Source organism: Vigna unguiculata, chromosome 9 (assembly GCF_037176805.1).
Source record: "Vigna unguiculata cultivar grain cowpea cultivar isolate G323 ecotype 2 chromosome 9, ASM3717680v1, whole genome shotgun sequence".
Taxonomy (NCBI): domain Eukaryota; kingdom Viridiplantae; phylum Streptophyta; class Magnoliopsida; order Fabales; family Fabaceae; genus Vigna; species Vigna unguiculata.
Genome location: NC_140800.1, coordinates 14777282 through 14803701, shown reverse-complemented (window position 1 = coordinate 14803701; position 26420 = coordinate 14777282). Strand labels below are relative to the sequence as shown.

Below are 26420 nucleotides of genomic sequence, written 5' to 3'. Positions count from 1 at the left end.
GAAAAGAAGGATTTAAATTTTTTAAAACCAAATACGACCAGGATTCAATGACTCCTGCAGATTTGAAGTTCTACTCCGAATTTTCCTTAGCATGGGTATTCTCATGGCAATATAAGTTCGGAAACAAAGAACATCCAAACTGACTACCAATATTACAAAGGAATTCCTATGTAAAGTGGTGGGTTCAATTTGATGCTTCTAAGGCAAGTCCGGAAGAAGTTCGTAAATGGTTTGTAGCAAATTCAGAATTTCTGAAATTAGCAGATCTAGAAACTTCTCAATTCCTCAACCAGAAAGCACAAAATACTGCTGCCTTAGCAGCTTCAAAATCTAAAGAAAGTTTTGCAGAAAATCTGCAGAATATTCTCAAGCTATTAAAAGATGATGAAGGAACCTCCTCGAAGAAATCATTACCAAGCTCTTCAGCTTCGGTAGCCTCTTCAGATGACATATTTCAAAATAAAGATGACTGTTTCGGAATCAATCTAGCAGAAGATTAATAATCGACACTGTAGCCACAGTTCTAGTCATGATATCGGTACTGTTGAAACAGTAAAATTTATGGTTATAAAAGGAGTGCTCGACCATGTTGTGACACACCCTTTTATTTACTCAAACATTAGAGAGAGAAGTTAGAGAGAAGGCCTCTGAGTTTGTAAGCTTTTTCTTTCTTCCTTTCTCCCAAATCTGTTTGTATTTCTCAGAACAATAAAGGTTTTCAATGTTTTTCCTATTTTTCTCTCTCTCCCCCTAGCCAGTTCAGTGCGGACTACCGCCGTTCTGGTTTTCTTTTATTTCCGTTAATCAGTTTAATTTTATTTATATGTTTTTCTCCTCTCCATCCGACTATTATTGTGCGGACTATCGCCGTGTAAATCTAGTCTTCTTTTACATTTCCGTATTAATTATTTTGCATCATTATCTTGCTTTACTATTCCGAATAGTGCCTTATTTCTCTTTGTGATCCTTTACATTTTTTCCCTTCTACTCTTCGTTATCCCCTCTGCTATCAGAGCCTGATATATATATGTATATATATATATACATATATATATATATATATATATATATACATATATATATATATACATATATATATATATATATATGTATATATCCTGACGGGATGTTACAAAGAGACCTTTTGGTGGCAAGGTATGAAGAAGGATGTGACAGAGTTTGTATCAGCGTGTTTGACATGTTAAAAGTCAAAGGTAGAGCACCAGAGACCTGGTGGAATTCTACGGCTGTTGGACATGTCGATGTGGAAATGGGATAGCATAGTTATGGACTTTGTGACCCATTTGCCACGAACCTTTAGAGGTCATGATACGATTTGGGTGATAGTGGACCTATTGACTAGGAGTGCTCATTTCTTGGCAATGAACCTGAGGATGTCTATGGCCAAGTTGGCCCGGTTGATCATTAAAGAAATAGTGAGGTTGCATGGGGTGTCGTCGAGTATAGTTTCAGATAGAGATTCACGGTTTACTTCACGGTTTTGGCAGACGTTACAGAGTGCTTTGGGTAGCAAGCTAACTATGAGTTCAGCTTATCATCCCCAGACCGATGGTCAATTTGAAAGGACGATTCAGTCGCTTGAGGACTTATTGAGGACATGTGTGTTGGATCATCTGGGTGCTTGGGATGAATTCTTACCTTTGATAGAATTCACCTACAACAATAGTTTCCATGCAAGCATTGGCATGGTGCCATATGAAGCTCTTTATGGTAAGAAGTGTAGGACCCCTCTTTGTTGGTATCAAGATGGGGAAGCATTGCTTGTTGGGCCAGAGTTATTGGAACACACTACAGAGAAGGTGAGAATGGTAAGAGATAGAATACAGGCCTCTCAGAGTCGGTAGAAGGCCTATGCGGACCGCTGGAGGAGACATTTGGAATTCGCGGTTGGAGATCACGTGTTCTTAAGGGTGACCCGAACCATTGGTGTGGGAAGGGCTCTCCGATCAAGGAAGTTTTCTCCTAAGTTCCTTGGCCCTTACCAGATCTCGAGCAGGATTGGGCCTATGGCTTATGAGATTGTTTTGCCTCCTCAGTTGGCAAACCTCCATCCGGTGTTCCATGTGTCGCAATTGAGGAAGTATGTATTTAATCTGTCTCATGTGTTAGAAGTAGAGGATGTACAAATTAGGGAGGATCTCACTATGGAAGTGCCACCCATTACTTTATAGGATAGTCGAGTTGAGGAACGTGAGGGAAAACCAATCAGTCTTGTCAAAGTCATCTGAGACCGGAGAGCAAGTAACTCTACTTGGGAGTTAGAGGAGGATATCAGGAAGTCATATCCGCATCTGTTTTCCTGGTAAGTCTTCATTTTTGAGGTCAAAAATTTTCTTGTTGGGGAGAATGTAAGGCCTACTTTAATTCTGCCCTAGTTTTAAAGGGCCTACCCTAATCAGTTGGGCCTAAGGCAGACTCATAGGGTGTCCAAACCCCTAAACCCGCCCTAACCATCTCATTCACTTCACTTTTCAGAAAAAAAACTCTCACCTTCTCTTAGAACTACAACAACAGTGCTCTGTTAGGGTTTGCCTCTACTCCGTGGCAAGCTAGTTCAACTCTGTTTTCCCTCCACGTAAGTTGGTCCCCAACTCATACCTTTCTTCTCTGGTTTGTTTTTTGTGGTCCAGTTAGGATTCACCTTAGTAATCACGTGCTTAATCTGTTTCACTATTCTTTCAGCTCACGAACCTGCTCTTGGAACTATATTGCTCAGCTTTTTAAGTGTTGGTGTCCCTTACTAGCCTGTTCTAAGTAAGGGAAGCTAGAGTTCCTCGTACCTTTATGAATGTTGGTCTATTTTTGGCTTACTTCGTGTGGATATTGATTGTATGCTACTGTGGTTGTATGGAATGCCTTATTATGTTGGTTGGGTCAGGATGTATGGCTGATGCAGGTGAGAACAGTGGCGAGATCTGCTACTCAACCAAGCGAGCTTGCCTCGCCTAGGAGAGAATGGCAAAACCTCACCCTAGTTCCTGTTCGAGCTCTCGCTCAGGCGGATAGCTTTCGTTTTGAGCGAGGTACTGTCTCCCTAAGCGAGAGGCTCACCTAAGCGAGAACTCGTGAGAGACTGTATGAGTTTCACGTGGACGTAGCTCAGGCGAGGGATCGTCCCTTAGAGCGAGGAGTGGTCTCGCTCAAGCGAGGAGGACTTACCTAAGCGAGAACTCGCGAATCTTGTAGAGCTCTCTATTGGCAGTTTCTTCTAAGAGAGGACCTGTAGCTTGAGCAAAAGATCTCTTGGAATGAGATTGGTATGCGTGATAATTTCATACTTGGTTAGTGAGACATGATTTTGGTATGGTCAGGACGTAATTCTACGAAAGTTTCGTGGTGGTGCCTCATGGTAAGGACGTAATTCCATGAATCTCTAGGTGAGATCTCATGGTGGTGCCTCATTGGTCAGGACGTAATTCCACGATGGTTGCGTGGTAGTGCCTCATGGTCAAGACGTAATTCCATGTCCCCTGTTAGTGGGAGCTCATGGTGGTGCCTCATGCTTAGGACGTAATTCCACGAAGTTCATGGTGGTGCCTCATTATATAATTTAGTAAGGATTTAAGTAAGCATTGTATCCTGACACTTTAAAGAGTCAGTTAGTCTCACGTAGAACGTACTGACTCAAGTGGTGAGAGTAGTAGGAGGCCCTAGTCTTTGGCAAGATAATGGCCTTAGATGTTTAAAGGTTAACCTTGTGAGTGGTAGGGTGAAACCCATTGGCAATTGGCTTTGAAGAGCTGTAGAGGCCACCACAAATGCAAGCATCCGGGGAATCTAACTAATTATATGTATCCGGATAATCGTGTCTTGTTTGCAATTCATCACATGATTTGTTGATGTAGGTATCTTTGGCTATGAAATTGCATGCAATTATATGATAAAACGTTTTTCCACTCTAGCTTACCATTTGTACTTGTTTGTATGTTCCGTGTGTGGCTTTCTCCTTTTGCGATGATCATCAATTTATTGATGTGAGCAGATGCGAGAACTCCTCGTGGTCATTAGGGTGATGGAGATTTCGCTGCTTAGTTCGTCTTGGGTCAAATCCCATCTTTCCGAGTTATCTTTTAAGGTTGTAGCCATGTATTGCCTTGCTCTTGGAGCATTTATTTTAAGTATTGTTTAACTTTTATCTTGCTTAGTCAATGACATCGTGGTGTACCTTAGACGTTTCTATAAGTATCAGAGATTTATTATAAGGAATGATATTTATATTCTGCAACTTTGCTCTTATTATTATATTGCGCGATGTTTCATTTAATTACGTCATTATTTAAATTAGACGTTACATTAAAAACAGTATGAATACTAAGATATTAATATCATATTAATAATATGATATTTGATTTACATGATATCTATTGTGGGACTAAATGTACATGTTTATTTTAAATTCATTTTAAATTTAAATACATTATTCTGTTTAATCTTCTAATACCGAATCAACTATAATGATAAGAGAATATTCATTCAAGAGTGAAACATCAACGTCTCGAATTACACAGCTTAAATCAAAATTACTGATTTTAAAGAATAGGAAGAAAACATTTTTTTTAAAACTTTGTTTAACAAACTTTTTAATTCTCCAAACTTAAGAAAATTTATCGTTGGATGGTTCAATTTATACTCCGTTAAGTTGGAGTTAACACCGTGTCCATACAAGACATGTGTCAACCCATGAAATTTTTTTTTTAAAAAACTAATTTATTTATTTTTTTTTTAATTTTAATTGGAGTACTAAATTGAACCAAACATTTAAATAGAGGTATAATTGAATATAAATATTACCACTACCATGTGCCATGATTGTAAGTTGCCACATGGCACGATTAAACTGACACGTGACCGTTTTTAAATTTTTTGAAAAAAAATTAAATTAAATTTTTTTTTTAAATTAAAAAAAAATCCACGACTTGACACGTGTCATGTACGGACACGGTGTTAACTCCAACTTAACGGAGAGTACCAAATTGAATCTTTTTAAATAATTGGGGTACTAAATTGAATAAACCAAAAATATGGGTACGAAATTAAACTTAACCAAAAGGTTGGATACCAAATCCTTAATTATACCAAAATACTTTTATTATACAACTATAATAATTTATGAAATATTTTTTTTTATATCTATTTTATATATATATATATATATATATATATATATATATATATATATATATATATATATATATATATATATATATATATATATATATATATATATATATATATATATATATATATCTTCTTACACTTTTACTTTTTTTAAAATGATGATTGCTTTTAATTGTAATAATAAGTATACTAAAATATTTAGTTATATTATTTTCTGTTATAATAAAGGAATATAGATTTATTTTCACCTACAAGATTAAAATTCAACAAATAATAATGTAGATTTACGGTAAATATCAAGTTGTTTCTATTATAGTTAAGAAACTATCAACAATAAATAGAAGTTATTTTGATGGAAAATTTTGTGTCCCAATTATGTAATTATAACATCATAAAAAATTAGACTTATATTTTGGCTACGATCAATATTTAATTTTTATTTTATTTTTAAATTAACTTATTATTCAATATTATTGCTAATAGATTGAAGTTATTCAAAATATTTTAAAATAGTGATTATTGATGAAAAATAAATTAATAATTATATTCCTTTTAAAATTAATTAATAATTATATTATAAAAGATAAAATATGAATAAAAATTATGTACAATAACATAAATATCCTTTATATATATATATATATATATATATATATATATATATATATATTCTCTTTATATATAAATATAGATTTTTTATATTTTAGTTTTTTTATATTTTAGTTTTTTATTAAATTTTTTAACTCAATAATCAATTTATCTTTGGAAAGAGAATAACTAAGTTAATTAAAAAGTTAAAATAAAAATTGGTGAGAAAGAATGAATTAGTAAATAAGTTATGGACTTGAAAACAAAAGGAACTCTCGTCTCCTTTGGTTAACAAGAAAAAATAACTGAGAAGCTATTTAAATAAAGATAAAAATGTTCTGAGTAATTAGAACAAGATTTTTCAATAAAAAATCATTAAAATATTTAAATTTAATAAGTATTTAAAACTTAAGTTTAAAAATTATTTTACAGCTGTTTCTTTATGTGCATTAATACATATAAATTTTGATAATATTTTTCATTTTAGTAATTATTAAAAATATTTAACATTATTTTGTATGGTAATCTAAAAAATGAGTGCACAATCGGCGTCCATCCTTTGGAAAAATGGAAAGTAATATGAAAAAGAAACTAGTGACGAAAACTTACGTGTCCAGCATGCAAACAGTCCATACAATACCAAAATTTAGCATTTAAATGTTAGCAACAAACAAATATAGAAAATTGTGAATGTGGGAAAGAGACACAGAATAATAGAATTGAATGTGTAATAAATATTTTTTATGCCCTCAATCAATGTCATGATGCACCCACCCAAATTTATAGTCTAGTTTCATTTTCAATCCTATCCGGTTCCTTGTCACCAAAAGAACCGTTTCATTTCATTGCTGAGTTTCTGTCCTTATCAAAACCAATGAAGTAAGATTCGTTTTTGCTCCATCTTCTTAACTTTTAAGTTAAGTTAAGGCCTGTGAAACCAGCGGTGAAGTGAACTGAACTAAAATGGCTGCTACCGGAGGCTACGAGGGTCACAACAACCCTGCTCTTGACCCGGATTTGGATACTCCGGATACTCCGGATCTCCAGTTCGCTGAGTTCGGATCGGGTTGTTTCTGGGGAGCGGAGTTGGCCTTTCAGCGAATTGTTGGAGTGGTGAAGACCGAGGTCGGATATACTCAGGGCCACACCCCGGATCCAGATTACAAACTGGTCTGCACCGGAACCACTAACCACGTTGAAGTGGTTCGGGTTCAGTTCGACCCGAAGGTTTGCCCCTACACGGATCTGCTTGCTCTCTTTTGGGCTCGACACGACCCAACTTCCGTTAACCGCCAGGTACGTAAATTACTCCAATATGAACATGCGACTAATGAATTTTAAGTTCTATTTTTTTAATTATATAATTTATGATAATAGTATGTTATGTTCTTCTTGGTTGTTTACTCATGTGTGAATAAATGTCAGGGCAATGATGTGGGTGCACAGTATAGATCAGGAATATACTACTACAACGAAGAGCAGGCTCGTTTAGCACAGGAATCGAAAGAAGCAAAACAATTGGAGTTGAAGGAGAAGATTGTGACAGAAATTGTTCCAGCTAAGAGGTTTTACAAAGCAGAGGAGTACCATCAACAATATCTGGAGAAGGGTGGAGGAAAAGGTGAAAGCAACAAACAGTCTGCACAAAAAGGTTGCACTGATCCCATCAGGTGCTATGGCTGATCATGGATGAATCCTCTTCTATCACTTATCTTATGTGTTCCAATAAAATAGTATATCCAAAAATAAAATGCCATGCTGTATCTTCAAGGTCATCAGTTGCTATTTATATAAATGCTTTAAAGCTATATCTTTGCATTCAACTCTTGGCAATATGAGAGGGTGTACATGAGAAACTGCTAGGAACTCAAATCAAATTAAAACATTTATTTCTGTTTGATACATTGGCATACAATCTTAGATAAAAGTTAAAAGCAACAACTAAGGCATATGAGAGTTTGATTTTGTGAGAGACTTTTTCAAAGTTCATCTTTGGAAGATGAGAAAGATACTGTTGGATTATCAGAGGAATTTTTGATTGGGTATGAAGGCATCATGGCTATGCCACAAAGTCCCTCCTTTTTAGATATGTTCCTTTGCATTCTGATGTAACCATGTTCTCCCCATTCTGCTCCCCAAGAGTTTCTCACTATCCAGTAATTAGTCCCATCAACCGTTGTTCCATACCCCACTATCGCTACACCATGGTTTAGATCCGTGCTACAATCACCGGTAAACACTCCCTGTAATATTTATATATAAAATTAGGATATATATTTTTGGTTCAATGTTGACAGCAACTAGAGCAACATACCGGAACATGTTTGGTGATAACTAATGTTTTTCTTCTAACAAATTTTGGAAAAAGAAAAATTACATCGAACAAATGCAAATTAGGTATTTACCTCAGAGTAGAATTGGAAATCAGATCCCCCAGCATCAATTGCTACAGAAACAGGTTGGTTGGCGACAGCTTTGAGCAATGCATCTTCATCGTTAGCAGGGACATTCTCATGTCCATCAATTGACACAGCTAGGTCATTCACCTACCACATGAAAGATTTTTGGCATTTTAGGTTTCTCAAGCTATCTGTCAATTATAGTGGTTTCAATAAAAGAAAAGTTTGGCCAGACTTGCACCTTTGATTTATCACAAGTTCCTTCTTGTGCTGTGTAAGGGTAATTGCTTTCCGTTGTTATGCCTCCCTTCTGCTTGATGAACTCAAAAGCAGATTCCATTAATCCACCATTGCATCCTTGGTTTTCTTCCGTGTCACAGTCCACCAACTCTTGTTCAGACAAAGTCACCAGCTTATTTGTCTTGATTTGATTAATACCTTCAACAGCTACAACAGTTGAAAATGCCCAACAGCTACCTGCACGAGACATTAATCGAAAGATATTTTGCATAAATTGAGGCTTACAAGAAACAATGTTACTAGAAGCTATATAGCCTCTGTGAGGACATAAAATGTTATTCGATGAATTCAACTATATAGATCATACAAGCTAATTGAGCTGTATGATTAGTGAGTAGTGATCATTAAGCTTACCACATTTGCCCTGATCTTTCACATCAGTGACAGCACCTTTCTTCCTCCAATCCACCGAAGCAGGAACACTACCAACATTCTCGTACATGAAGGTGCCGTTACCATGTGGCGTGCCTCGGAACATTCTGTGGTGATTAACCTTTGAGCCTGCATAGGTACTCCTGAATTCATGGTTGGTCATGTCAGCGAACTTGTTCAGTTTCAGCTTGTAAGGCTTATCCATCTTGTTAGTGTTATGGACATGCATCACATTCGCTTTGAACACGTTAAACCGTTTATGCTTCTCACCGAGGCTTCGCGAAACCGTGTGGTGACTCCTCCATCTCTCGTACAAGTCCCACAAGCTTTCCTCAGACGCCAAATCCTTCTCATGAAAATCAAAGCTATTGGCCACTCCAAGAACCAAAGAAAGGGACAGAACAACCCACAAGAGCTTCTTCATTGCCATGTTTGTGTTTGGAATCAATCAAGTGAATGGAAGATGGGAAGGGAAGGGAAGAAAGGAGGGTTTTTATAGGGAAATGAAAGTGAACAAATGAGAAGAAAACAAAAGCAATAATAAATAAAATGAGGAAGTTACATGTTCCTTATGGGCATGAACAATGAGCAATCATGAAGATACGAAGCTGTGCCACGCACTCAGAGAATTGTGTTTGTATTGCTCAAGCATGGAAGCCAAAGGATTGAATAATAGTGAAAGAAACAAAGGAAGGAAACCTGACAAATTTTGCTTTCTATTGAGACACATACTTTTTGTCATGCAATCTGTTATCGTATGCTTCAAGGATCATCTTTCTTTTGCATGCTCATCACGCTATCAGTTTAACAAGGGTTGTGCAGGAGAATGAGTAACATGGTTACGTCCTGTTTTCAGGCACTGTGAAACACTATGATAACTCATTTTATGTTATAATATAACGGAAGTGACTTTTTGAAAGGTTCCCGAAAGGTAAGAGTTTTGAGGTGCTACGCACCATAAAGTGCTGTATAAAGCTAGTCTTCTACACTTCTAACTTCTGATTAGTAATCTAACTCACGCATTTGTTGTTATTAAACGTACAACGTGGAAATGAAAACTGACGTGTCAGTTATTGAACTTTCAAAATCTATTTATACCAAGATGTTATACTCTAATACTTAAAACCGAATGATTTAATATTTGTTATGAAATTAAGTATGTCTCTCATTCTCATGTTGAGTAAAATTCAGAGGCTATAAAGAAAAAACTTACAAATTTATTTTAAATGATTTTGGTTAGAATATTATCTTTGATTTTTCTACGGATTGATTTATAATTTATTGATATCGAATTTTCTTAAGAATTATTTAGTTTTGCACTGGTTTATCTGTTAAAATAAATCACAGAATGTAAAGGTCAGATTTGAGACAGAGTGTATAGAAATAATTTATAGACATGATTATAAATTTAAAATTATATAATGAGAAGTTGGTAAGTTAATTTGGCAAAGACCTAGAGTTTGTAATGTGAGAACATTTTTTGTTTATGGATATGGTTATCATTTGAGTTGAGATTCTGGCATGACGTTCTTGCTTGTTGTAGAGGATTACAATAGCGTAATGCGTTTTGTGAGCTAGCCTTTATTATTGTGTACACTTTTGGGTGAAGTATTGGCTGATGTTGCGAATTTTTTTTATTTTTTATATTCTTTTTCATGGAAGGATTAGATCCATCGCGTGCTTTTTGCTTTCTCAAAACATTTTATTCTTCTTCTTCTTCTTTTCTTAATTTTTCAGACCCTTTTTTATTATTGAAAGTACTTTCCGTCTTTCTACCTCATCTGTTACAATTTACAAGCTCTGGCTTAAAAGTTAAGCTTTCACACTCTTTTAGATGTCCACACTTGAAACTTTCATGGAGCCATAACGTCGAATCAATTGGAGAAATTTTATATAAGTTAGTTAGCATTAGCCTTATCCGTAGTTAATATAAATTCTACTTTTATTCTTAATATCATTATAAATCAGGTAGTATGTTATAATTAACTTTTATATAATTGTAAAAATTACATGACTATTTATTATGATGGCTATAATCCACTTAACATTAGGTGACATGGTGGCAGAATTATAAATAAAATAAGATGGTTAAACATAGAATCAATATAAAAAGTGGTGTGGTGATAATTTGATAATAAATTTGAAAGACTTTCTATACTGATTTGACATAGACTCGATATAAAAAGTAGCATGGTGACAATTAGGGATGACAAAGCAGGCCAGTCCGACCCATTTTGGCCCATAAAATTTTGGTCCATCCGTCCCACGGGTTGGCTCGCGGGTCTGCAGGCTGGCTTGCATTTGTGATGAGCGAAATAAATTTTTTTGTGTTGAGCAAAATAATTTTTTTTTTTTCATAATAATTGATATTCATTTTCTATTGAAATAAGTCCAATTAGTTTACCTAATCAAAGACAAGAAAAATAACAACGAAGATTATAGCTAGAGTACAATAGCAACATGTCACCTTACAAGACATGTACCTAAAAATGCATAAAAAGATATTTCATATTCAAGAACTAAAATCATTATCTTATATATAATGATTATACATAAACATAATAATAATAATAATAATAATAATAATAATAATAAATAAATAAAAGGAACTTAAAGCAACAATGTGATGAATGATGTGAAAACTAAAAAAATGATAACATATAATTTTGTAAGCGGGTCAGTCCATCTCGCCTTTAGCCCACGCGGGCTGCAGACCTATGCAGGACGCGCCATTGCGGGCCAGCAGGTTCAACATCCTAGCCCCCCCCTCCCCCCGCATTTTTTTGTGCGGACGAGCTCGTCTAGCCTGCCCCAAATTGTCATCCCTAGTGACAATTCGATAATAAATTATAAAATTTTGTTATGATTAGATCTATAACTGGTATAAAAAGTGATGCGGAAACAATGTGTAATAAATTAAATAGCAGTTGAATATATAACAAGTATCATATGTTTAATTCTCTTATTTCCCAGAATTCTAGAGAATGTAAAAATAAAAAAATTAATTGAAAACAAAGCAAACAAATAAATAAAAACCAAATCTTTTTTATTCATTTTTTTAGTCAACTTCTTAAATATAAAACGAAAGTTAATTAATTTTAAAATTTAGAAGAAGCCTTTATTTTATTCCTAAAATTAAATTAAACAATTTTCTTATTCGAAGGATGCGTACAAAATAACTTTCAAACAAAATGATGAATGTGGAAAAAATTAAGGATGCGTACAATATTATTTGAGAGATAAAATAAGATTTATTTTAGATTTTTTTTTACTTTTATTTTTTAGTGTTTCTTTTCTTACTTTTTTCAACTTCCTTTCTTAATTTTAGAAATAAATGTATATATGCAACCGAAAATGGGAATTAATAGTTACTCCTCTTTACTTGAGATTACTAGATAATATCAAAATTTGACATTTTTTATTATCATGATAAAAGATAAATAAAATTCGAAACAACAATTTCGCTCGGGTTTTTGCGAAGGGAGAGAGGGGTAAGGTGTGGAAACATTAACAAAGCAATAAAACAAGGTGTGTGAATTAAAACATTAAGTGTAGAGACTCAAAATAAATTGAGAATTAAGACAGTGTGTGCGAGGACTCAAAAATCGAGTTTGTGTAAATTAAAAGGATGACTTCAGAGACTAAAAATGAAGTTTGTGAATTAAAAGAGTGAGTGTAGGACTCAATATGAAGTTTACGAATTAAAATATTGATTGCGGGGACACAAGATGAGGTTTGTGAATAAAAAGAGGGAGTGTGAGGATTCAAAATAAAGTTTGAAAATTAAAGAAGTGTGGGGACTCAAAATATAGTTTGCACGAATTAAAAGGGTGAGTGCAAAAACTAAAAATATAATGTGTGTGAATTAGAATAGTGAGTGCAGGGACTCAAAGTGAAATCTACACGAATTAGAAGGGTGAGTTCGAGTACTCAAAATATAGTTTGTGTGAATTAGAAGGGCGAGTGCGGGAACTAAATATGTAGTTGGTGTTAGATAGAAGGGTGAGTGGGGAGACTAAAAATGAAACTTGGGTGCCAGGGAGTTACAGAATGGAGTTTTATATATATATATATATATATATATATATATATATATATATATATATATATATATATATATATATTATATATATATATATTATATATATATATATATATATATATATTTATTTTGAAGTAGTTGAATAATTTATCTACGTCTAGTTTATGACCAAATATACAGATAGGTTTTTAGAATAAGGATATAATGTGGTAGAATTAGTTGAAAAATGTTCAAGTAAAGAGAAAAGGAATATTAGAAGGGAATAAGTTAAGGATTTGTAGTAATATGAATGGAAGCAACTTTTATATTGTAAATTGGAGAGGTGTGTGACAATGCATGGGTCAATTGCCTTTTATAGGCATGTTAGTCGATGAAGTGAGTTTTGTAGAATGAGGATTCTAGAATTATAACATTTAATAATACTATCTAGTCTTTTATAGATATTTCTTCTATTTCTTACAAATTTTGTGATATTTTCTAGAAATTTGTAGCAACAACAAGTAGTAAAATTATAGAAGCATACTTACTGAAACATGTGCAGTGCTAACTAATTATTTTCCTAAAAAAATTAAAAAAGAATTACACTGAATAAGCGAATTAAACATTTATTACAAAATATAACCGGATATTACACTATAAAAATAATTATTTTTAGTGAGGGTTATATTTGGTGTTTCTGGGAGTTTTAACCCCCACTAATGGATTTACCAAGGGTTTGCAATTCCCCTAGAAGAGCCAGCGTGGCTAACAGATTACAGAGGTTTTTAGCAACTCCTGGTAAAGTGCAACTTACTTGAGGTTTTTGAACCCCCGCTATTGTTTGGGGTTTTTTTAAACCCCCGCTAATGTCTGGGGTTTTGGAAACCCCCACTATTGTCTAGGGTTTTTGAAACCCCCACTACTGCTTGAGATTTTTGAACCTCCGTTACTGCTTGAGATTTTTAAAACCCCTGCTATTGCCTTCACGTGATCAATTTTGTATTGTATTAGATTCTAAACATTTCATAATAAATTTTTATTAAACTGATTTTGCATCAAGAGATAAATATGAGGTGAGATAAATTTCAAGTATGTAAGAATTATGAGATGAGATAAATTTCATGTAAGAATTAAAGGTGCACATTCTATTTATAATTACGATTAAATACAATTAAGTTTTAACCAAATAATAAATTAATTTCTTTACCTTTTGGATGTTAGTCACTAAAATATTTGGGCTTCTGCACCTGAATCATCATTAACAAAAACTCATACACAAGACAGTATAATAACAAGTTATCACTTCATTACTTTTCATACGCAAAATCAGTAAAAAGTTATATTATTTAAAGATATAAGTACAGATGTATACATATAGTATTTCACATTCTACATGTTTACTTTTTATCTCTGATATTTAAGTTTTATTTCTTTGTCATATATGTACATCATCAAAATTATTTGTAAGTATGTATGAAACATTAAAAAGATTACTTTATATATTTATATTTAATAAGCAAGATTAAGTGTCTTAGCCAAGCAACAAGATGAAGAGATAAGGATGTTATGCAATAAAAGTAATTATCTCCATGTTACTAAGTGTTAGACAATAATAGTGTTTCATAAAAAGTACAAATCACTATAGTATAAACAATGGAGGGTAACAAAATATTGAAGACGTGTTATGTTTGCACAGGAATCTCAATTTATTTCCTTTCTCCTTTGAAATTCCATAACTAATATTGATTTCTCATTAAATGTGAGATGAATGTCAATGTACTCTCTAAGAATCACTTACATGTATAAATGGCAAATGGATTGCCATTGGACAATTTGTTTTTCATAATTATAATCCAATCTTGTAATTGTTGATTAGTATTCAATATACTTCATGGAACTTTTCTTCTCAGGGATTCGTGTTTTTGATTTTAGTTCTTCTAGTAAAAAAATTCCTAAAACTAGCAATTATCACATCATAAAGATGTTAAATGAAATAGGACAACTTAATGCACTAAATACTCATGCGAGCATCAAATTTACATAAATAATAATAAAAAAACAGTTATAGAATCTTCTATCACAAGATAATATACAAAATCAAAGCTTCACTGCTTAAAAGTAGTGGTTTGGTAAAGTTGGTAAATTTTAAACATTATAAATTTTTGACTTAGTTAAAAATCTTAAAATCTTCCAAATCCATTACAGTTGCAGAAGGATCATGATGGATCATGTAAGAAAATAAAGAAGACTAAAACGTTAGTTTCTAGAATACTATGTTGGATTCTGATGGAGGAAAAACAGGAACAACCACGCACATTAGGTCTGTAGGCTTCATGAGTATCTCTCCTTTTGGGCACGAGAAAATGAAAAATCTGCAATTATATAACCATAAATTAATCACATTGATGCCAAAGTTAAAACACACCTATTTCTTGGTTTAATTGAATGCATGCAATGTAAATAGCACACAAATATCTAAAAGAATCATATTCAGTCTGTAGAAGAAAAAAGGAAATATAAGTTAAAAAATATCTAAAAGAATTTAACTGCCTACAATATGAGCAGAATTTTCACCATTACAGCTCAATATTTAGGAAACTTACATGGTTATTAGGATGATCGGCATTGTCCGAATTTTCAAACTAAGAACTGTTATTTTATGAATATATGGATATAAAAAAAGTTAGAGAAGGGGGACTTCTAAAAATATGGTTATCAGGAAGTTACCTGGAGAAAAATGTGAAGGAAATATATGAAGTCATTCATGCTTCTAATTATAACAAGTGCTTTTGTCAATTTCCAGTTGATACTATACAATTATTTTCTGCTGCTTATAAAATTGTTTATTGTCCCACTCTGTTCCCTTCTTCCAAGCACTTGTGCAAGGATGTTGGCGTCTTCGTGGATGAAAATGGCTATAGGCGTTTGGCTCTAAGCGATGTTCCATTCAAAGTGAAGTTTCAGCTTTCCTGAACATATTAATGTCTGAGAAACTAATAAGTGGGTTTTATTTTATTCAATTTTTATAAAGTTAATTTTGCATGCATGTCATGTCAAAAGAAGCTAATAAAATGAAGAAGTATCTTCACTTTTATATCTTGAGTTTATACAATATATTTTGTCTCAGTAAATGGTTTATATTATGTTGGATACTGGATTGGCTAAATGAACATGGTGAGTGATCGTTGGTGTACCTTAGCTTAGGGAACAGAACTGGATTGGCTAAATGAGCATGGTGAGTGATCGTGAAATGATCAATTTTGAGCTACTTGGCTCACTAAACAATCTAAAACGAATTAGGCTAGAGAGAATTTTCATTCCTTCCTTTGTCATATTGAAGAATTTTATAAAGTTATCCATGTACATTGTGATAATACAAGACAAGCTTTCGAAAACAGTAACATGATAATGTCAGATGCTTTTCCAAATCTAGAGGACTTGAATATTGAGTATAGCAAGAATATGGCTGGATTGCCTAAGGGGCTGTGTAATATCACTTCCTTGAAGATGCTGAGTATTAGTAATTGTCATAAGCTTTCTGAATTGCCCTAAGAAATTGAAAACTTGGTGAATTTCAAACTCCTAAGGCTGAGTTCTTTTACTGATTTGGAAGGGATACCAAATACAAAAAAAAAGTACAATTATTCAAGAGAGGAAAAAAAAACAGAGACCAACCGTGATTCTGGAAGGCAAAGTTACACCGTGAAATTGAAGCAATCGTAAATCATCAAAACAGTCGTGTACCTTCGAAGCAACGACGAACCTGTGAAGTGGTTAGGAACCTGCAACACGCTGTGAACATTCAAAGTAGCTTCAAACCATGAAAACTTCACCGGAGCAACCATTGTTAACCCACGACACAGACACCATAGAACCCCAAACACACCATAGATATCGAAGCAAGACTCATCTAAAAAGAAAAATCCGCTGAGATTTAAGACGTGAGAAATTGAGAAATAAAAAATGCAGTTGAAACCGTTTACAAATTAAATGTTGGAATTCAAAGATGCAAGAGCGAAATTGATGACGAAGGGTTACGAGCATCAGAGAGTGAGATTGTTTTCCCTACTTAAAAGACAAAGATTAAAAAAAATTAGGTTTTACCTAAAAATGAAAATGAGCAAGAATATATGAAAAATAAATGCAAAAGAGGTAAAGTAAAAATAGACAAATCTTGAAATTTCTGACGGTTCTTTAAAAATCACTGACACATATAAGGGGTTTAGAAAAACCTCCACTATGGGATAGTCCTTCGGGGGTTATTACAACCTCTTTTAAAAAACCCCAACTAAAATATTTTTTTTTTAGTGTTAGATCCCCTAACATCTATGGCTACAAAATGTGGTTTGGTTGGCGATAACTTTGAGTAATATATTTTCATCTTTAGCAAGACAACATCACCAAATTATTTGTTCTTATTTGGTTAATGCCTTCAACAGCTACAATAGTGGAAAAAACTCATCAACTACTTACATGTAACTTTAATCATAAACATCAATGGAGGCTGAAGGTAAAAAGATAATGTTATCACTCCAAACAGTAGCAACAGTCAATGGCCCTATTGGTTTCAAGATATGATGATATGGTGATCGCGCAATGAAGAATGGCGTCCTGCACACCACTGATAGAGGAAAGAAAAGGAAAAACGCACAGGTCACGAGGTTTCTCCATCTTCTGATTTTGATTGAGTGCAGGAATGTGGTTGTCATTTATTTTTTTTTCATAATGGAGATATAGAGAGCATGTGAATCTTATGAAAGTGAAGGTGATGAAAGGATTCTAATGTGTGATGAATGGTTGCCTATTGGTTATTGATGTTGTGTATTGCCAAGATGAAGTGGATGAGTTCTGTGATTTTTTGCAGAGGAAGAAAAAATGGAGGAGAAGAATATGTTCTCAGTTGCAAAGGTCCCCCTCGAATTTTAATGGGTGGAGGTGAATCTGAAATGTTTGACCATGAGGTGAGAAAGGCGAGGGATAGTGGTGTGTAAGATGATGGATATAGATGTGATGGGTAAGGAAGAATGGTTTTGTGTGATGGAAAGGACACGGAGACGCAGTTATAGCGGAACTGGGAAATTTGGAGATGAAGATCTTAGGTCGTGTAGGTACTATTGGGAAGAAAATGGGATGTCCCTCTAAAAACAATAATTAGAGAATGTAGAAATAAAAATACTAAAAAAACTAATGCAAAAATAAAATAAAAACAATTTTTTTATTCATTTTTTAATTAACTTATTAAATCTAAAATGAAAATTAATTAATTTTAAAAATTAGAAAAAGCCTTTATTTCATTCCAAAATTAATTAGACACTTTTCTTATTTGAAGTATGCATACAAAATAACATGTAGACAAAATTATGAATGTGTACAAAATTATTTGAAAGATAAAATAAGATTTATTTTATAATATTTTTTATTTTCATTTTTTTAACATCCTTGTTTTGATTTTTAGAAATAAAGTTACATACCTAACAAAATTTGGTGTTTGGTGTCGAGAACTGCTTCTCTTTCCTCAGAATTTACTAGATAATATACAAATTTGACATTTTATTATTATCGTGATAAAATATGAGTAAAGTTATAAATAACAATTTGGCTCAGGTTTTTCCGAAGGGTAAGGTGTGGAAACATTAACAAAACACTAAAACAAGGAGTGAATTAAAACAATGAGTGTGGAGACTCAAAATGAAACCGAGAATTAAAACAGTGTGTGCGGGGATTCAAGATGAAGTTTGTGTAAATTAAAAGGGTGACAATGGAGACTTAAAATGAAATTTGTTAATTAAAAGAGTGAGTACAAAGACTTAATATGAAGTTTGTGAATTAAAAGATTGAGTGTGGGGACTCAAAATGAGGTTTGTGAATTAAAAGAGTGAGTGTTGGGACTCAAAATGAAGTTTGTGAACTAAAAGAGCAAGTGCGAGGACTCTGAATGAACTTTGTAGGAGTCAAAAGTGTGAGTGAAGAGACTTAAAATGAAGTTTAAGAATTAAAAAAAAAATGACCGTGGGGATTGATAACGTTGTCGTTGACGCGATCAAATTAATACTAATAAACTATAACAACATCAGTATTGCTAAGGTAGTATTCAAGAAAATAGAAAGGGTAAAGTAACCTAAAGTCGTCTCCCAACGAACACGGAATTGATTTTTAACAAATTAGTTTTTATAAAATCTATACAAAAGAGTTAGTCAAATAAAATAATAAAAATATAGGAGGATTAAGATAAACAAGAAAGAAATAGAAAAGATAAAAAGAGATAAAAACAATAGTAAAGAAAATATATTGATTCCATTGCTTTTTCAAAATAGATTCATCATCGGTTATCTAAAGACTATTCCTCAATTAATTATTGTTGTACATTTGCAAATTAATCAATATAAAGTCTCAATTAATTTGTTAGCGTTCTCACTTTTAACCAAAGTACAGTCTCAATTAAAAGTGAGAACTTTTAGATTATCCACAGTAAATTCAACCAAAATATAGTCTCAATCAAATTTTACTATGCTTAATCATGTCTATTCTTTTATCTTCTCACCAAATAAAAAGCTTAATTAATCAAAGTAAAGTCTCGATTAATTTTTGTTAAAATAAATACCTTTAACCAAAGTAAAGTCTAAATTATTGGTAAAAACTCATTCAATCACATGAAAGTTTCTAAATAAAATCAAAGTAAAGTCTCAATTAAATTTAAAAACCCTTGCACTCATATGATCAACATGCATATAGATTTAAAATCATTACTTCTTACGTGATTCAAAGATAAAAGACATAGATGAATTAAAACCTCAACAATAATAAAAAGAACAAAGAAATTATTTCATTCTAACCTCAGAATCCATAATGAAATTACAATGGAATCAACCCAAGAATTTTAGCAATCCATAGAATGCAAAATAAAATAAAAATAATAGAAGAAGAAAGTGGAGATAAAGGAAACAAAATTAGGCCCCCGTAAGGGTTCCAAAACTCCGAAGTCCCGAGCTTTTTTCTTTCTGCTTCCCCCTTGGTCTCTTTATATAGGACTTGGACCGTGCTTTTCAGTTGCTAAACCTCTCAAATATCTTTTAAAATAAAGATAAAATATTATTTATCTTTATAGTGATTTGAAAAATATTTGGAGAGATAGTTGGTTTTAAAATATTTAAAAAATATAGTTGTTTAATAATTTATGATATAATTAAATAAATTAATTATTTAAAGATATCTGATAAATTATCACCAATTTTGCTAGCAATCCAAAAAGATGAATATTTGCACTTAAACCCCTCTCGTTTGACCAGTCTTTGACCAAATTTGAATATTTGACCTGTTTGACCAACTTTTACCCATTTCAGTGTCCATTGAGAGATTGCCACGTGGCAAAGTGCTTTCTCTCTCCAAAATTAGGATTTCACTTTCACACTCTTCTCCAACGACGTGACTGCAATGGTGTTTTCGTGATGGCTGCTGCCGTTGGATCTTCTTCTTCTCCCGCAACGTGGCTATGGTTGGCAGCAACGTTGTAACATCCCTAGGGAATATTACTAATTTAAATAAATAAATAAATAAAATAAAATAAAACGTCACGATATTATTATTCCCAAAACGCGGGAAAAATTTAAAACGTTTAAACATCGCGCCACAATATTTAAAATCGTAGTATTTAGAACTTTACAATTTCCAAAAATCCAGAAAAAACCATAAATGATATTCATAAATAAAATCCTAGCGTAATCCAGCTAGCCCTCACTCCGTTGCCTGAGCATCCTCAGCATCACCTGTATCTACATCTGCTCCCGTGTAACGAATCACACAATCATTGCCATACACAAACAGAAAGGGTGAGCTGAGAAATAAAAAAACATATATACATACACATATATTAACCTCAGGTAAATCATACACCCATCTAATTCAACCTACTTAGTTCTTGACCAAGACCTTAACCCCAAGGATTTTTAGCCTTCAAATCACACAAATGGTTAGCCTTGGACTCGGGAATATGATGCTCACACGAACCTGTCTGCTTGTGGTCCTGCCTCTACGAACCTCCTCGCTCGTAGTCCTGCTCTACGAACCTCCCCGCTCATAGTCCTGCTCTAAGGACCTACTTGCCTGTAGTCCAACACATGTGATCCACCAGCCACGTACCTCCCCGCACGCAGCATCTCTCAAGCGTGAGCACGGAACATACAAACCTACCTCGCTCGTATCCCCACGTGAGAGTAACTGGATATGAACCTCCTCGCTCATATCATCACATGTTAACCACCATCCATGAACCTACCCGCTCATGGCACACCATCTCCCGATCCAAGTATAGCATTATCGCTTAAAGCAACGCACACAAGTCATAATCTGCAACACTATCGCCTGACGTAGCCCCAAGCGCCGCCAGGCCAAACCAGTGCAGACCGCCTGGCGGTTCCACATCACTGTCGAGCGCCACAACTCACAAGACATCTATGTATCCTACTATGGCCTGGCGGTCCACTCTACACCGCCAGGTGCTACACCAGTAATGTGACACTACTGGTTTAAGGTACTCTAATTCATTTCCTAAAATTCAACCATTCAATTCTCAAACATCCAGAAATCAACATACACCTTCGAGCTAACATATATAGGTTCATATATTCAACATGTCTCGGCAAGCACTAGCAAAAACATACTCATCAATCACACATCTATACATTCATATATATATATATATATATATATATATATATATATATATATATATATATATATATATATATATATATATATATATATATATATATATATATATATATATATATATATATATATATATATATATATATATATATTCACCAATCAAGGCCATATCAGCACTTGAGCACACTTAATCATCCATTAGTAATCATACTATTAGGGAATTCAAACAACCAATCATGCGTAATGTATATCTCCCACTGCAGTTATACAATTTAAATCTCCACCGTTCAAAGTGAAGAACAACATGTTGTGAATCACCTTCCAAAATTTCACCTAAATCAGACGGTTAATGAATCGGGAAATGCAGTTTTATGAAAACTACGCGAACCAGAAAAATTGGTGGCGTCTAACGCCAAAATCAGTAGCCTAGCGCCTGGCGGTAAAAAACTATCGACGGGCGGTTCCTATTCCGCAAAAAAATAACATTTTTCGTGAATCAGAACACCACGCACCACTCGTATGGCGCCTGGCAGTCAAAGGGGTGCCGCCAGGCGGTTCCTGCACCCGCGAACCTTACCCCCTTCACAACAACTCTGATTTCCATCAATTTCTAACTCCATAGGATACGATCCTAGTTATTGGGATTATGGTTCATCCCCAACGCTTCCTATTCACGAATTTATTCACATTTTCCATTTAGATTAGTATCGTTTTCGAAATCCCCAATTCATTAACCCTAAGATAACCTTCATGCAATTTTCTTCTCAATTAAACCCAAATTCCATGAATTTCCAATGAAATACGATGTTTAATCATTCTTAAAGATTAGAACGCGATTTCTCCCCGATCAGAAACCTTTCAGAACCTGTGAAACCTCAAAATCGAGCCAAAAGTGGCTCGCGTCTCCTGGCGGGTTAGTCACTACTGCCAGGCCCTTCATTAGAGAAACCCAGAACTGGGTGATAAGTAACGCGTCGCCTGACGGCTCCTAGCTCACCGCCAAGCGGTTCCTTGCAGGAACCCAGAAAATGTTCAAAATTTGTATGAGTCGCCTGACGACTTTGAATGCCCGCCAGGCGATTTCTGGGAAATTTCCAGAAACCTAGAATTTCAAATGTGACAACCATTTTCATACATATACATGCCATTCATAAAGCAATTAAATTTAAAATGCAAGACTAATGAGTTATAGCTCCCCTAACTTGGAATTCGCACTTCAATTGATATTCCAACCCTTTCTTGATGATGTCCAAGAGCCTTCCTTCCTTGCTGCACGAATTTCAGCTTTCCCTTCTTTCTTTTCACGTTCAAGAACACTCCCTCTCTCACTCTCAATACTGGAAAATTTGGCAAAAAGAGAGTTAATTAGTTCTCAGCAAGGATTGAACCCACAACCTTCTAATTACAACACCAATGTATAACCAAATCAACCAAATCATGTTTCATAATAATTCCTAAAATTTTAGAATTATATTATCACGTCTCACCCTCAAATATATTAACAAAAAATGCACAGATTAAAATAATCTCACAATTGTCATTCATAGGACTTGAACCCAAGTCCTCCCACACAATTAAAGTACTCTTAACCATTTGAGCTAGTACTTTTCCATGTTATAGCACTCTGCATTAAATGCCTTAAAGGCTTCTTCTACCCACATTTATTAAATAATAATTTAATTAATTATTTAAATTTCTCGGGTCTTACAAACGTGAATGGTTTCTGCGTGACACAGTTTTAGGCGCACTGCAGTGGTCGTGGTGTGTATGATTAAGGTCTCCGTCAATGGTGATACGGTGTAGCTTGTTGACATTCGCTAATGGTGGAGGACACGTTCTGCGTTGCGTTTTCGTGATCTGTCACAGTGGAGGCTTGCTGTAGTGGTGGCGCAAATTGACGGTGGTGGCAGCCGCAAGGTCTTCAAGCGCGATGGAAGCTCACAACAATGGTGGAGGCGTTGCGTTTTGAATGAATCTGGTAGCGTCGTAGTGTAAGGATAGCGTGGTTAGTGAGGCGTTTCAGTTGGCTCACGATCTTCTCCTTCAAAGTTGTTGTCTCGTGTGCGTTAATGGTGGTTGCGGGACAGAGGTTGACCGCATGGAGGATGCAAGTCGACGGCAGCACAGATCTGCTGGCGTCAAGTGATGTGGCTACCATGATATTGAGGGTTTCTAGTGGAAGAGATGAAGATGATGAGGTGGTAGCCTTTCATTGGTTCTTCTTAGTGTGATAGGATAGTGACACATGGCAACACATGGTTGGATAGTTTCATTAGTGGAGAATTGCCACATGGTATCTTATGAATGAGACTGAACTTTGAGTGGAAAGGGGTGTGTAGATAGAAATATTAGGGGTGCATAATAGGTTTTTGGTGGCCCATCTAGAAATAGAGGAGTGTATATGTAATTTAGGGGGTACAAAAGTAATGTATAGGCTGCAAAAGTGATTTTTCTAGAACTTGCTGATTTTAGTCTTATTTATAGGTGGTTTGTAACTTCAATCAATTTATTTTTCCACCTTAAATGAGCTTAACTTTAGCTACATCAACAAACGTTAAAATATTCAAAAATAATTTATGTAGCTAAAAATCACTTTTTAAAACATTTTTATCACACAAGTTCAAATAGCCAAATTATCATAATTGTCAATTAAATCACTCTTTAAGCACACAAATTCAATTACATACCCAGAATAAATATTAAATGAGGGCAAAAATACGCACTCATTAGGGACTCAAAATGTGGTTTGCACAAACTAAAACAGTTAGTGCAAAGACTCAAAATGTAGTAAGTGTGAATTAGAATGGTGAGTTTAGGGACTGAAAATGAAGTTTACGCAAATAAAAAGGGTGAGTGCATGACCCAAGATGTAGGTTTGTGTGAATTAGAAGTGTGAGTGCGACGACTCAAAGTGTAGTTTGTGTGAAGTAAAAAAGTGGGTATGGGAACTCAAAATGAAATTTGTATGAAACAAAGGTCAAAATCTTAGCGGGGTGTCAAAATTGGGTGTTGACAATCACTCATGGGATATGAAATTTATCAAAAGTAGGTGTCAACATTTACTTTTTAGTGTATTATTTTTTCACTTTTCAATATCTTTTTTTTTAACATTTAAAAATGAAATTTATACATCCGGTGTTGACATTCATCTTTGGAATATGAGAAAAATCCATTTGGATTATAGGAGGAGTTTTTGATTGGGTAGGAAGATGCCACATAGTTCCTCCTTTTAGAATCAAAAATCATATCCCCTAGCATCTATGGCTACAGAAATAGGTGGGTTGGCGAAAACTTTGAGCAATACACTTTCATCTTTAGCAATACAATGTTACCAAATTATTTGTTTTGATTTGGTTAATGCCTTCAACAACTACAACAATCCAAATTATTTGTTCTGATTTCATTAATGATTTCAATAGCTGCAACAATCCAAATTAATGTTCTGATTTGGTTAATGCCATAAACAGCTACAATAGTTGAAAACACCCAACAACAACCTACATGTAACATTAATCAAAACATAATTGGAATGGAGGTTTACAGGCAAAAATATAATGTATGTGTATTGCACGTTGGTCTCTAAACATGATGATATGGTGGTCGCGGAATGAAGAATGGCGTCGTGCACACCACTGATAGAGGAAAGAAGAAAAAATGCACAGACATTGAGGTTTCTTTATGTTCTAATTTTGATTCGATGTAGGAATGTGTTTCACTTTTTTTTTTTCACGATGGAGATTTAGAGGGCATGTGAAAATTATAAGAACGAAATTGATGAAAGGATGTGAATGTGTGATGAATGGCAGTCGATTGGTTATTGATGTTATGTAATGCCAAGATGAACTGGATGGTTCTGTGATATTTGGAGAGGAAGAAAAAATGAAAGAGAAGAATATGTTCTGAGTTGCAAAGCTCCCCTTGATGCTAATGGTGGGAAGTGAATGTGAAATGTTTGGTTGTGAGATGAGAAAGGCGAGGAATAGTAGTGTGTAAGATGGTGGAGATAGATGTGATGGCTAGGGAAGAATGGTATTTGTATGATGGAAGGGACATGGAGTCGTAGGAAGGTATCATAATTATTCCACGGAGTCCCTCCTTTTTATATATGTTCTTTTGCATTCTGATGTAACATGCTCACCCCATTATGGTCTCCAAGAGTTCTGCACTACCTAGTAATTAATCTCGTTGACTATGGTTCCATTCTCCACAATAGTTACTCCATGATTTAGATACGACCTTTGGCTTGAGTGTTGACAACAAGTAGTCAAATTATAGCCACATACTTACTCAAACATGTGCAATGTTTTTTTATCTCTAATGGGAATAAACTCGTGGTTTGAATGTTTTGCTCTAGTATTATAAAAACCCTTTGTTGTTATAAGTGATATTTAGATGGGTTGGGTTATTAGTTTCCGAAGTTCTCAAATTGGCATGTCATGTACGATTACAATTCCTCATTTGCGGTTGGTAAACCAACATTTCAGGGGTTATGGTAACACCTTAATAACAAATAAAAGTGTAAGTCGATTAATTTAGGAAAGCTAGCAAAGAAAATTCACTATTTAGTTAAACACCCAAAAATTTCCTATCTGATACTAATGTATTACATTCAATTTTATCCCTTATCATCAATCTTTGTTTTCTCTTTCAAATGTTTTGTAATGTGGTAAAATAATTGTTTGCATAAAAGATGTTTTATTGAACAATAAATAAGGAGGTCAAATGACTAGAAATCATATTTGGGATTGTACTTTATAAATCTTCACCTAATTGAATTGATCTAGAGGACCTACCTCCAAGCAAAGGAAATGATAAAAGGTTACATGAAGTACTATAAATGTTTATCATTTATCAAGGAAGGTAATTGTTCTATGCATGCTTTCTTATTTATTTTATTATGTTGTTCTCAACGGACAACATGGAAAAACTAATCTGGA

At 34.1% G+C, this 26420-nt stretch overlaps 2 protein-coding genes and 1 long non-coding RNA gene across 3 annotated transcripts; 1 reads left to right on the top strand and 2 right to left on the bottom strand.

Moving 5' to 3' along the window:
* Positions 1-6529: 6529 nt before the first annotated feature.
* LOC114163162 (peptide methionine sulfoxide reductase-like) lies at positions 6530-7535 on the top strand. Its single transcript, XM_028047295.2, has 2 exons — positions 6530-7023; positions 7153-7535. Exons 1-2 carry the CDS (start codon positions 6691-6693, stop codon positions 7408-7410), a joined length of 591 nt encoding a protein of 196 aa, XP_027903096.1. The 5' UTR covers positions 6530-6690; the 3' UTR covers positions 7411-7535.
* Positions 7513-9283, bottom strand: LOC114163161 (vignain). The gene is made up of 4 exons (XM_028047294.2): positions 8781-9283; positions 8368-8603; positions 8133-8273; positions 7513-7970 (listed from the first exon to the last, which is right to left on the bottom strand). The coding sequence occupies exons 1-4, from the start codon at positions 9226-9228 to the stop codon at positions 7707-7709; spliced, it is 1089 nt and encodes a 362-aa protein (XP_027903095.1). The 5' UTR covers positions 9229-9283; the 3' UTR covers positions 7513-7706.
* A 5626-nt stretch (positions 9284-14909) lies between these two features.
* LOC114166650 (uncharacterized) lies at positions 14910-16951 on the bottom strand. Its single transcript, XR_014984302.1, has 3 exons — positions 16803-16951; positions 16564-16729; positions 14910-15191 (listed from the first exon to the last, which is right to left on the bottom strand). It is a non-coding gene; the product is annotated as an uncharacterized LOC114166650 (long non-coding RNA).
* Positions 16952-26420: the final 9469 nt, after the last annotated feature.